The sequence below is a fragment of the Xyrauchen texanus genome, chromosome 10, assembly GCF_025860055.1.
Source record: "Xyrauchen texanus isolate HMW12.3.18 chromosome 10, RBS_HiC_50CHRs, whole genome shotgun sequence".
Taxonomy (NCBI): Eukaryota; Metazoa; Chordata; class Actinopteri; order Cypriniformes; family Catostomidae; genus Xyrauchen; species Xyrauchen texanus.
The window spans coordinates 19,969,754-19,983,765 of NC_068285.1; the positions used below are offsets into that span (position 1 = coordinate 19,969,754).

General features: G+C 39.3%; 1 protein-coding gene across 1 annotated transcript; it reads left to right on the forward strand.

Annotated features, from left to right (window-relative positions):
• The first annotated feature begins 560 nt into the window (after positions 1-560).
• On the forward strand, positions 561-13,874 carry LOC127650863 (uncharacterized). The gene is made up of 3 exons (XM_052136497.1): positions 561-619; positions 13,230-13,277; positions 13,575-13,874. Exons 1-3 carry the CDS (start codon positions 569-571, stop codon positions 13,872-13,874), a joined length of 399 nt encoding a protein of 132 aa, XP_051992457.1. The 5' UTR covers positions 561-568.
• The last annotated feature ends 138 nt before the right edge of the window (positions 13,875-14,012 follow it).

The following is a 14,012-nucleotide window of genomic DNA, read 5'->3' on the forward strand; positions in this document are numbered from 1 at the left end:
GGTACTGGGAAATTAATTTTTACCAAAACATCTGTTAGTTATTATTTCTTTTCACACATATTATTTTGTCTATCAATATTCAATAAAATATTTTTTTTCTTCATACACTTGCAACCAAACAAATTAAATAAAAATGTCCTCAAGGGGGGCCTTTAGCCCAATTGCATCCAAATTGTTATCTGTGTCCCCAAACCTTAGCATAATATCAGGAGTGCAACAATGACATTGTTAGAATGAATGAGACTGAAAGACCAACAAAGGCTTTATTTCAATTGTAAGATTTTTATGTTGTTTTGAGTCATGCTGACAAAATGTCAATTGTGCAGATATGACAGGGGATATTTTTACATCTCTAATGTATGTGTGAGAGATTGTCGGATGTAAATTATTCCATTACAACTGAAAGTGTCACATCAAATTATATCACATCCTTAAGAGTGATTTTGCATATTAAAATGGTCCCAATCCTCAGTACTTGAGGAGGTGGGTATATAAAGCATGGGTGAAGGTGGACACTGCCATACTGAGAGTAACTCCAGTACAACCTGCTAAAGATCCAATTGGGACAATGAGGCACTTTGCTGTCCTTTGTATTTGCCTGCCTCTCTTCATTGTTCAGGTCAGAGATCTACTTTTTATTTATTTTCATTTTTGCTTATTTAAATATCAGATTTGTTTTAATTTATATCAGTAATTTTTATTGATTTTGAATTGTGTTATGTAAATTATTCAAATGTATATCTATCTTTAAAAAATGCTGCAGACTTCAGGAAAAAAAATTCCTTAACATATAAATCATTAAAAGGGAATTTCAAAGCATTTCAAATAGTAAAACATATATTTTCATCACTGTGATGTCATAAACGCAGGTCATATTTTCCAAATATAAGCTCACCTGTGCCACCGTGATATCTGAACCCTTGTCATCTTTGACCACTCTAATCATAACCCTTCCTCTGACAAATACATTTTAAATATAGGATGCAGGTGAAAAGTCATGTGAAAAGAATTCTATATCTGGAAAGTTGTCTTATCACACAGTGGTGCATACTGCATTTCATGATTATATTAAGGAATTAATTATCATTCCTGAGGGTTATACTTGAGAATGTGCTTCGTTTCAGGAGAATTGTTGCACCTGTGTGTGTAGGTATCGGTGTTAATTCCTTTATGAGAGGGAAAACACTAGATAATAAATGAGATAAACAAATAAAGATGGACTGTTAAGAGGGAGATAAAAGAGATCAGTGTGAGTGAAAACTCAAAGTTCTGGGATATGCAAAAATGCAATCTGAACATCAAATGTGTCTAGTGAGACAGATGGCGTGTAACTCACATGACCTTTTATCCTCCCTCCAGCAAGTGTGGGTGTTCCAATCATGTTCTGATAGGATGTTGTCCTACTGTACTGTAGGACTAAAATGTACACCCACTGTGTAAATATTTTATAAATCTACAGGCTGGCCTTAAATCATAAGCAACCAGGTGGCAATAACGTGACAGTTTGTGTTGGTATAAGGAAACAATTTTTGTTTTATTCTGCATTTTCCATTAGAGGGGGTAATTTATTAAAAATATATTGCACCGATGATAACACTGATGATTTGCATGTGCTGTCTGCAAAGCACCTGAATCACCAAAGGAATTATGCAAATCAGGTAAAGGTGCAAACACACCCACAAAATTGTATAATTCTAATTGACCTTTGACAGTTTTTAAGCAGACAGTTTTGCTACTGGTATAACAAAAAAAGAGAAACACATAAAATCAACATCCTAAAGGTCTGTTAGATATTTCAAATAATTATTTCATCATTAAAATTGTATTACACTGTCTCCGCTTTGTCCATTCTCCCTCATAGAGCCTATCTGGACAAAACCTCACTAGCACAACAGTCAACCATAGGACCCCTTCTACACCAAATTTCTCGGAAAGTGCAGCTACAACCCAGTCAAGCGTCAATGCAATTTCATCAACTATTATAACCAGCACCATGTCATACACTCAGTCCCAAAGCTCCCAGACAACGTTGCATCATTCCAAAACAACCCAGCCACAAACCATGACATCTGCGGTCCCTCCCAGCACCATGGAAACCTCCATGTCCCCAACCAACAGCAAAGCCACCAAGATTCCCAACACGATCATTACTAATTCCAAACCATCTCCTAATGGTGGTGTTTCAACCCAATATGATTACCAGAGCCTTCTGCTGAGCACGGTGATGTTCTGTGTGCTTCACGTCATAGTGTTACTTTAAGGAAATGGCAAGACTCTCTGTCACTCTGTGTGCAAAATAATTCTTCACCTTTATTAATTACACTTCTGCAATGAATCTTGTTGTTGTTTTCCCTTCATATAACTACAGATAACACACTTTGTAGGACTTTATTTGATCCCAGTCAGAAATTGACCTTATTTATACTTATACTGCCATTAAATAAAAACCTGTATGAAAACAGTAATTATTTTAGTAATTCTGTTCAGAAATGACACGCTTCACAATTAAGCCAGATGCACAATGTAAACATTTTTCAATCCTTTACAATTGTTGCTTGCCAGACTGCATGATTTTATCCCAGTGAGGTCTTTAGTAAACATTGTGCTGCATTCTGCCAGACTCTACTATACAGGATATCGTAACCTATGTAAAAGACCATCATAATAAGACTTTGGTCCCATTGCTCCGATTAACTGGGTGTTTTATCTCATCTGGCCAATTGAGCAGTCACACTGCAAGACTGTGACGCAGAATTTCTGACACTGCCAGAACTTCATTGCAATGACCGTCAGTGAACATGTCACACTGAGCAATCAAAGACTAACAATTTTGCCCTATTAGAATATAAATATTTTACTATCCCCCAAAATTAGCTTCAGACAGCAAATTCATACAGTGTAATCCCGGCTTTATATAAACTTAGATGGGTGGTTTCTTTGAATACAAATTTCTTTGTGTGTTAACAGTGTCAAGCATGAAATCAGTGGTACATTGGTGTGTACAGGAATTTCATTTTTTTCTCACAAAGGAGGAACAACGATTCAAATTACACTATTGGTTTATCTTTAACTTTATACAATTTAATATATGTGTACAATGTATTCTGTCACATCTGTCCTAAAAATACAACACATATAGTCATATACTGAGCATTCTTATTATTATTAAACCTGTTTTGATCCAGTTTGTTTTAATATTGTATAAAAGTGTTGTAATTAAGAGTTTTTCTTCTCTATATCTTTTCTTAATACAGAACGGAGTTTAAATTATTTTCATTGTTTCACTTATTTGTATATTGAAGTTTGGAGTCTGTGATGTTGTACATTTTTAATCATGGATCTTCAATTAAAAACTTGACAAACCTGTATTGGTCCCATTGAGATTTAAATCTCTTTTATAAGAGAGATTGGGAAAAGAATGTCAGATATGTAACAGAACATTTAAACACAGTGGCATAAATTATGTGCAATACAACAGTATGATTGAATGTATTTTTTAAGGATTTCCCCACCATAATTTCTTTGCTCATTTGTCAACAGTTCAAATGCAAATACCTCATCTTCGTTAGAACTGATTGGAAAGGCGTGCAGGACAGTGTAAGGGCACTTCCTGCATGACAAGGGGGAGACTTTTTTTGGACACCATCAACATCCTAGTCATCTAATCTCATGTGCAGTTCACTTTAATCTTGTGTAAATAAGAAATTGCAAAGAGGACACATGAGCAGTTAGAGTACACCATATGTTTTTGATTTTCATTGCATCTTTGCATAAGGAAACAAAGCACATTAGCCACTATAGCAGTCCTTCACAGTTCTGTTATGTTACTCTTAAAATGTGTATGTTTTCTTGATTTGAGCCATTTTTATGCCTATTGTATAGAACATTAAATCATATTTCACATTAATTTCACTTAACCCTCAATGTTAATGTTTACACATTGCTAGCCTGGAATGACTTTGTATTTAAACACACTTTTGTTTTTATGTCACAGGGTAATTTCATGGTAATGTTTGTGTATTCCAAACATACCACAGGTAAAAACAATGTTGTAGTGGTCTGTTTTAGTGCCTGAATATGGATGCAGCATATTGTTTGCAGCTACAGTATTTTACCTTTACATTTACCCAATGTAATTTTCATGTCAAGTAACTTTGCTTTGTGTTTCTTGCTCACTGGGGTTCTAAATACAATTATTATTGAAACACAATTTACAATCATATTTAATCAAACTACACAATGATAACTCTTAAGACTCTTAAGGTGTGCCTCCCCTGGGGGGTGCCAGAGCAGGTGAGGTGCAGCGTTGGGGGGAAAAAACGTCTCGGGTTACATGTGTAACCCTTGTTCCCTGAAAAAAGCAGAACGAGATGCTGTGCTTTTGCTAAGCGCTTTGGGAACACGTCTCAGTGTGACCAGCTGTGAATATGTATGCAACACGTCAATGAACATTGACTGGAATTTATAGCCTCTGCCGATGTAATCATTGGACGCGCCTGGTGCAGTGGCTATAAATAGATGCGTCACCGGTGCATCATCAGATATTTCGTCTGAAGAGCAGTCCTGGGACGTCCCAGTGTGGCAAAGAAGCTTTTTTCAGGGAACAAGGGTTACACATGTAACCCGAGACATTCCCTTTACAAAAAGCCACACTATGATGCTGTGCTTTTGCTAAGCGCTTTGAGAACGCAATATCCATGCCACCGCACTGGGGCTGTCCGGACCCCTATGGTTGTGAAGTGTGCTCACAGGAACGCGAGAGGTCTCAGACATGAGCTTGAGACATGGAGTTCGACTCAAGGGCGTAAAAGAGCATAAACATCTAAACCATAAAATGAGATGAATGTGTGCAGAGAGGACCAGCCTGCTGCATCACAAACTTGTTCAGACATGAGCTCGAGATGTCGACTCAAGGGCATTTGATGAATGTGTGCGGAGAGGACCAACCTGCCACATCACAAACTTGCTGCAGAGGGAGACCTCTAGCCAAGGCTTTAGAGGAGGCGAGCCCTCTGGTGGAGTGAGCCCTGATACCTACTGGCGAAGCTTGACCGCGCGCCTCGAAGGCCAGGGCAGTAGCGTCCCTCACCCAATGTGACATAGTCTGCTTGTGGGTAGCCGCCCCTCGTTTGCGGCACCCATGGCAAAGAATTGTTGCCCTGACTTATGCCACTGGCTAGTGCGGTGCACATAAGTCTGAGGGGTACAGACTGGACAAAGCCTGAGAAGTCTTAGCTGCTCCGGCGTTACAAACGGCAGGGAGCAGAAGGCTTAGAGATTAACCGGTCAAGGGCCGCGAAAGGCACCTTGGGCAGGTAGTCAGGGTGAGGGTGCAAAGAATGCATTTGGTCATACCTGGGGCAAACTCTAAACAGGCCGGCAAAAAGAGACAGAGCCTGTAGGTACCCAAGTCTCCTTAGAGACGTAACTGCCATAAGAAAAACCATCTTGAGAGTCAGAAGTCTACCAAACGCTAACTCTAGAGGTTTAAAAAGGGGGGTCTTAATCAGACCCTCAAGGACTACTTGCTCAGTCCTATGAAGAGGTCCTAGTCCTAGCAGAGGATGCCTCTTAGAAGGCACCCCGCCCACCAAGGCGTGGCAAACCAAAGTGGAGGCCACATAGAACCTGGCAGTGGCGAGGCAAGTGCCTGCTGACAGTTCTTCCTACAGAAAATCCAGAACCGAAGCAAACTGGCAGTTAGCTGTTTCTGTAATATGAACTTCTGTCCTGTACAATCTCACCCAAACTTGCTCCAAGTGGAAGGAGCCCTAGCATTTAAAATGGTCTCGATAACCTCAGGGGAAAGCCCTGTGTCCCTCAGTTGGTACCCTTCAGGAGCCAAGCATGAAAGGTTCCACAATTCGGGCCAGGGATGAAATATTGTCCCCTGTGCCTGAGAAAGAAGATCCTTCCTGTTCGGAATTGCCCAAGGCGAGCCATCGAGGAAAGATATTAACTCAGAGAACCATACCCTGTTCGGCCAGTGCGGCACTATCAGTAAGAAGCAAGACCCTTGCTGGCGAACTCTGGCCAACTACTACCTTAGGGTGGAGTTTTCACTCCCCTGTTGGTATTTTCTGTCTGGACAGTATATCTGCTCCCACATACGGGCATCCAGGGATATAAACTGCCCTGAGTGACAGGAGCTGCCCTGGGCCCTAAGGAGAATCTGACACGTCAGAAATACAGCTGACAAGAACGTGGATCTTCCTGATGGTTTATGAGAATACCGCTGTATTGCCCACCCGCACCAAGACATGGCAGCCTCAGGAGGAAATATTTCAGGGCCAGAAATACAGCCATCAACTCGAGACAGTGACTGTGACAACCGAGCTGACGACCCTCCTATCCCCTTAAGCTGGACGACCACTTAAGGCCGCTACCCAGCCCATCAGGGAGGCGTCTGTCGTTAGCAGCCTGCGACAACAAGACACACCTAGAGTGGGACCCAAGGTAGAAAACCGGGGTCTGAACCACATAGAAAGGGAACGAAGCCTGAGGCGCGTAATCCTTATTAGCCTAGGGGGTTTGGTCCTTGGAAGAAATCCTCTGGCTTTGAACCACAACAAAAACGGTCTCATGTGCAGAAGGTCCAGAGGGATCACAGAGGACACAATCGCCCTGAGACCTAGTAGAACCTTGACCTAGACTGACTTTGCTCAGGGTATACTGAATGGACTTGATTCTAGCGGGAGACAGTTGTGATCGAACTCCATACCCAATGGACAGGGTTCTGAGTGGGAGAGAGGACACTTTTCATGGCGTTGAGCCTCAACCCCAGAGAAACTAGATGAGCTATGACGGTATGCTGAACTGTGCTGAACTGCCAGTTGCTGGAACTGCGCTACATCATGCATTTGTGAATGTATGGGTTAAGAGGGCTAGGCCGAATGGAAGAACCCGATACTGGAAGGCTTCGCCCCGGAAAGCGAACCTCATTAGCGTCCTGTGTTGCAGCAGAACTTCTAAGTGAAGAAGTGCGTCATAAGATTGATGGTGACCAGCCAAACGTGATGTTGGGCTTGTGACACGATTGTCTTGATAGGCAGCATCTTGGACTTGAACACCCAGACTGGGTAGTTCAGGATTTAAGATCTAATGCCAGACGCAACCCCTCACCCTCCATGGGAACCAAGAAGTAAATGGTGAAATAACCTGACTCTCTCTCAGGAAGGGGAACACGTTCTACGGCCCCTTTAACCAGGAGATTTGCAGTTTTGTTTAGGTTTTTTTCTTACAGTAGACATGACTGATCCGGTTTCACAGAAGTGGCGACCACGCCGTTGAAACGCGGAGGATGGCGAGAGAATTGAATTCTTTAGCCTCTTTCTACTGTTCTTAGAGCCCACATAGAAATACCGGGCTGAAGTTTTCACGCTGCCAGGTTTTCTAGAATGGATACTAATTGCAAAACTTCCTGTTGAGGGGATGTCGGGTGTTCCGCGTCCTGTAATAAGGCAGGAAACAGCGGTACACCCATCTTTTAGTTTGAAGCCTCTGCCTCCCGAAACACCAGGGAAAGGAGAGGATTTGTGAGGGTACCAGGAGGGGCGAAGTGGATGGTACACGCACCCCGTCCCGAGGGGAGCTACCCCCACCGGGTTGAGTGCAAGACCCTCAGGGTTTTTTCCTTTTTGAAATAATTGCCCTGAGGTCTTGCTTTGGAGGCTGTCGGGGGCGACGAGCCTGTCCCCAGTCGTTACGAGGGGGAGCACGACTCGCCATGCTCTGTTTTTGAGCCTCGAAAACAGACAAAGCTCAGAAAAGGCTTGCTCGTTGAGCGCAGTACCCGCACTCAGGTCCTCCAGCAGGTCAGCCTGGTAAGCCTGTAATATAGCCATTGTGTTCAGAGCAGCACCAGCCTGGCCTGCTGCTTGATTAGCCCTCCCCACTAGCATGGAGGTAGTCCTGCATGGCTTTGTGGGGAGAGTGGGTCTCTTAGTGATGATGTCGAGCCAGGCGAGAGATAACCCACAAGTGTCTCTTCTACAGGACGGATTACTGACCAGGCCAATGGGGCCAGGGGCCCTTGACTGCCCGGAGGTGCCCTGGGCTTTAAGGCTGCATGATCTAGTTTGGTGATACCCCCTACTTGAATAAACTTTTGGCAATTTACTTTTCGTATTTTGATATATATGCTGATTTAAGAAAATATTTAATGTCTTATCTCAAGTCACATGGTTTATTTAATCTATTTTCTTCGCAGTACAAATGTATCAATATTGTAAGCCTTCACACCTAGAAAAGTCACATCATATCTGTCATAAAATGTGGATCAAAGAACAATATCTAGTGGCAAGTGTTAAAGTTCAGTAAAGTGACATTTGTATTACTATATCTATCTAAGGTTAGCTAACTAAACTGAAGCTTTCACAACTACAATCAATAAATTAAGACCATAAAATTAATAATTGAGATAAACTTTTCCAATAAATTCAGTAAAACTCAAAAAGCCCATGCAAAAAATACATAAAATATAATGAGTTGAATCAACAAAATATTTTTTACAACAGTGGCATCTGAGGAACCCCAAATGGTGCCTTGAGAATCTTTAAATATTATTTTTTTTGTGTGGAAAAGATGTAAGGCACAGCGTCAGTCACCATTCACTTTCATTGGATCTTTTTCCATACAATGAAAGTGAATGGCGACTGAGGCTGTCAGTCACTTACATTCTGCCTGACATCTCCTTTTGTGTTGCACAGAAGTCATGTTATTCAATTCAGTAATTCAGTATATTATTATCACAACCAGAGCAACAAGCTTTTTGAAAAGAAAGACAAAATTCAGAAAGAGAAAATAAAGGCAGCTTTGATTTCATAAAAACAGTGTAAATTGGATAATAATTTATACTAATATTCAAATATGTAAGTATTTAAAATTCAGACTCACTTGTTTGGTGGTCTATTTAAATATTTATCTTGACACACAGTCATATCCACAGTCATGCTATATTAAATGTGCTTATTTGCTTGTGTAAAAATTTTGTGAGAACAGTATGGTCACATAAACTAGAGGAACAAGGAATGTTTATAGAAAATATAAAGTAATTTAACCATCAAACCTCGTAGGGTAATTTATGCTGGAATCTGGAGAGATAACAATCACATGATTTTATAAACAGAATGTAAATATGTAAAAATGTTGCCCCCACCACCCAATATAAGATTAACTAGAAAAAGAAGTTCGTCGAGACAAACTTTAAGTTGGCTTGTGAAAGTTTGGACTAGAAAGTTTGAAGAAGTTTAAAGTAGTTTGAAGTTTAAATTACTTTAAATTAGTTTAAAGTAGTTTATAGTTTAAAGTAGTTTGAAGTTTAAAGTAGTTTATAGTTTAAATTAGTTTAAAGTTTAAATTAGTTTGTAGTTTAAATTAGTTTAAAGTTTAAAGTAGTTTGTAGTTTAAAGTAGTTTAAAGTTTAACTTAGTTGCTAGATAGATAGATAGATAGAGAGATAGACACTCAGATAGATAGATAGATAGATAGAGAGATAGATAGATAGATAAATAGAGAGATAGACACTCAGATAGAGAGATAGATAGATAGATATTTACCCTCAGATAGATAGATAGATAGATATAGATAGATAGATATTTACCCTCAGATAGATAGATAGATAGATAGAGAGAGAGAGATAGATATTTACCCTCAAATAGATAGATAGATAGATATAGATAGATAGATATTTACCCTCAGATAGATAGATAGAGAGAGAGAGAGATAGATATTTACCCTCAGATAGATAGATAGATAGATAGATAGATATTGACCCTCAAATAGATAGAGAGATATTGACCCTCAGATAGATAGATAGACAGACAGATAGATGCTAGGACGTTTTTAAAATTTTTTAGTACTTCGCTAGGTGATGCTAGCATGTGTTAGCATGATGTTAGAACGTTTTTAGCATGTTTTAGCACTTCGCTAGGCGATGCTAGCATGTGTTAGCATGATGATAGCACGTTTTTAGCATGTTTTAGCACTTTGCTAGGTGATGCTAGCTTGTGTTAGCATGATGCTAACAGGTTTTTAGCATGTTTTAGCACTTCGCTAGGCGATGCTAGCATGTGTTAGCATGATGCTAGCACGTTTTTAGCATGTTTGAGCACTTAGCTAGGTGATGCTAGCATGTGTTAGCATTATGCTAGCACGTTTTTAGCATTTTTTAGTACTCCGCTAGGTGATGCTAACATGTGTTAGCATTATGCTAGCACATTTTTAGCATGTTTTAGCACTTCGCTAGGTGATGCTAACATGTGCTAACATTATGCTAGCACGTTTTTAGCATGTTTTAGCACTTAGCTAGGTGATGCTAACATGTTTTAGCATTATGCTAGCACGTTTTTAACATTTTTTAGTACTCCTACTAGATGTTTCTTGGAATAAAGTTTCTTGGGACATGTCCTAAGCATAGCGAGGAGTTAATACTATTAAGATGAGGTTCTGAGATTACAGGGGATACCTTTTTTAAGAGCTTAGTTGGTATAGGATCTAACAAACATGACGTGGCTTTTGATGTTTCGATAAGTTTTGTTAGCTCTTCATGACCTATGACAGAGAAGGATTGCAGTTGCACGTGAGGAAAATTATTAGACATTGTTTTCTGAGGTGCTATGACAGATGATTGCATAATTCTGATTATTTCAATTTTATCTGTAAAGAAATTCATGAAGTCATTACTCTTGTGCTGCGACGGAATATCTGGTTCTGTTGAGGCTTTATTCCTAACCAATTTAGCCATAGTACTGAATAAACATCATATTTATGTATGGATAATTTTTCTTGAAATGTCCGAATTGGCTCACTTTTAGATACAACATTGTTCCCAAACCATAGAAGAGCACGTATACACATGCACACATACTGTATGTATGTATGTATGTACAGTGCTGTGAACATTTTTCCCCCATCCTGATTTCTTCTATTTTTGTGCATATCTCACACTAAATTGTTTCAAAATTTAAAACAAAATCTAATATAAAACAAAGGCACTCTGAGTAAACACAAAATACAGTTTTTAAAGATAGTGTTATTTATTGAAGCAAAACAATTATCCAATACCAACTGGGCATGTGTGAAAAAGTATTTAACCCCTTAGTTACTAAATCCCCAAATCTATGAAACTGCATTCATAATGGGGTTCAGCTGGACTAGACACACCCAGGCCTGATTATTGCCAGGCACAGTAGTGAACCTTCCCAGAAGTGGCCGACCTTTCAAAATTCATGAGCACAGCAACAACTCATCCAGGAAGTTACAAAAAGCTAAGGACAACATCCAAGGAACTGCAGGTGTCTTTCGCATCAATAAAGGTCACTGTTCATGACAGAAAGTCACTGGCCAAAAGTGGCATCCATGGAAGAGTGGCAAGGCAAAAAATCCTAAAGGAGAACATCCGATCATCAGTTCGTGAGTTGAAGCTCAAGCGCAACAGGATTATGCAGCAAGACAATAATCCAAAGCAAAGGAAGAAGTCATCCTCTGAATGGCTGAAAAGAAGCAAAATTAATGTTTTAGTGGTATAGTCAATGTCCTAACTTGAACGCGATTGAGATGCTGTGGCAGGACCTTAAGTGGGCAGTTCATGCTGGAAAACCCTCCAATGTGGCTGAACTAAAGCAGTTCGGCAAAGAAGATTGGGCCACAATTCCACCACAGTGTTGTGATAGACTGACCTCCAGTTATTGAAATAATTTTGTTGCAGTTGTGGCTGCTAAAGGTGGCACAACCAGCTATTAAGTTTAAGGGGGCAGTTTTCACATGGGTGATATAGGTGTTGGATAACTTTTTTGCTTCAATAAAAAAATATATGTATATATCAATTTGAAAACAATTGTGTTTACTCAGGTTGCATTTGTTTTATGTTATATCTCACTTGAAGATCTAGAACAATTTAGTATGAAAAATAGTTGAAATCGGAAAATACTTTTTCACGGCTGTATATATACAGTTGAAGACAAAATTACTAGACCCCCTATTAAATTTCAATTATTTTCAAATATTTCCTAAGTGATGTTTAACAGAGCAAGGGGATTTTAATACAGTATTTCTTATTATATTTTTCCTCTGGAGAAAGCCTTATTTATTTAAATTTGTCTGGAATAAAATACTTATTTAAAATGTTTAAAACACTGCTAAGGTCAATATTATTAGCCCCCTTAAGAAACTATCTGTTTGATTGGCTACGGAACAAACCACTGTTATCCAATGACTTGCCTAATTAATCTAACTCGCCTAATTAACCTTTATTAATCCCCCAAGCCTTTAAGTTGCACTTCAAACTGAGGATTAGTATCTTGCAAAACAACTAGTGAAGGAATATAAAACTGTCATCATGGCAAAGACAAAAGAAATTTGTTTAGACTTGAGAAAAAGAATAGTTAATTCTCACAAAGCAGGAGACGAATATACACGTTTATCAAAGCGTTTTCAGGTGTCAAGAACTGCCATGTTCTTGGACAACCTAGAGAAAAATTATGCAAACTGGAAACGTGTCCTTTAGTCAGATGAGACAAAACAAGAGCTCTTTGGCCATAGAGATGTTGCCTATGTTTGGAGAAAGAAAGCTCAACCCAAAGAACATCGTTCCCACAGTGAAATATGGCGGTGGGAGTATAATGCTGTGGGGGATGTTTCAGTGCGTCTGGAACTGGGAATCTTATCAGGGTAGAAGGAATCATGAAAAAGGAAGACTACGAGAAGATTTTGAAAGACAGCCTCAGGCAATCCGCAACAAAACTTGGTTTGGGTCGACATTTCGTCTTCCAGCATGATAACGACCCAAAGAATACCTCACTTCTGGTGAAGGACTACCTCCAAATGAGCAAAGTGAACGTCCTTGACCTAACAAATTGTATGGTTTCATTTTACAGGAAAACGGAAAGTTGTTAAAAGCTTTTTATAGAGTACAATCATAAAGTCATAAACTCAATAGAACTTTGAGACTTCCCCTCACCTTCAAAAAATGCTGCTTCGATTCTGGACAAGGGAGTGGCCAAACTCTCCCAGGGTTTCATTAATTCTGTCCTGTGTGAAATTATGAGAACATGACATAAGTACAAGTGTCCTTTATGGACTCTATATAAGAACAGGAAGGGGAATAGAGATCATACATCCATCCTAGCACCTGTTGGACTCATCAAAGTTACTGTATTCAGGGCACCTCTCTGAAGCATATATTTTATTGCCATCTTCTTGATTGCTATTTTCTCATCATTATGAAGCAGGCGACCTTCGGATTGTCCATGCTGGCTCTGCTGGCCTTCCTGATTCAGGTAGGAAAATTACTAGCGACTAACCTGGTTTCATTTTTATATTTTAAATGTATAATACTTTGATATTATGTTACAATATTGTCATACATTAATGATCATTTTGTGGCTAAGAAGTATTGAATTAAAGTAGGTTAAGAAAGCCTGTCAATAATTAACAAATATAAAAGGAAAACATTCAAACCATTGTGCTACAGTAAAGAGAACAGCAATGGGAATGGGGAAGTTTCACACAAAGAAAAAACAATGTATTGTAAAGATGCAATTGATTAATATGCTTTAATTTCTTTTCCCTGAAAGACTACTTCCACAAACATAACTGTTTCAAATACAAATACATCTCAGACCAGTGCACCAACAATTGTGGTTAATTCAACTTCATCACCAAGTTCAGCTCAATCTAACACATCTACACTGACTCAACCGACTTCGAACACAATCAATGGGTCCCAAACCACAACGACGACTTCAGACAAGGACTCCACCACCATAGTAACAGCCCAAACCTCTACATGGACGACTCCATCATCCAGCTATTCAGTGAAAGCTTCCTTCGTCAGCTATACTCTACCAGCCCTCCTTTACAAGCTGTTAAAATGAGCATTGCTATGTTCACACTTGGACTGAAGCTTTCTGTCTTTTGAGAATAGCTGCTTTTGCAATGAATTGTATTATAGGCAATAAATAATAAATATTCTATAGATAGAATTTGTTTACTAACAAAGCAAAATGAGGAGG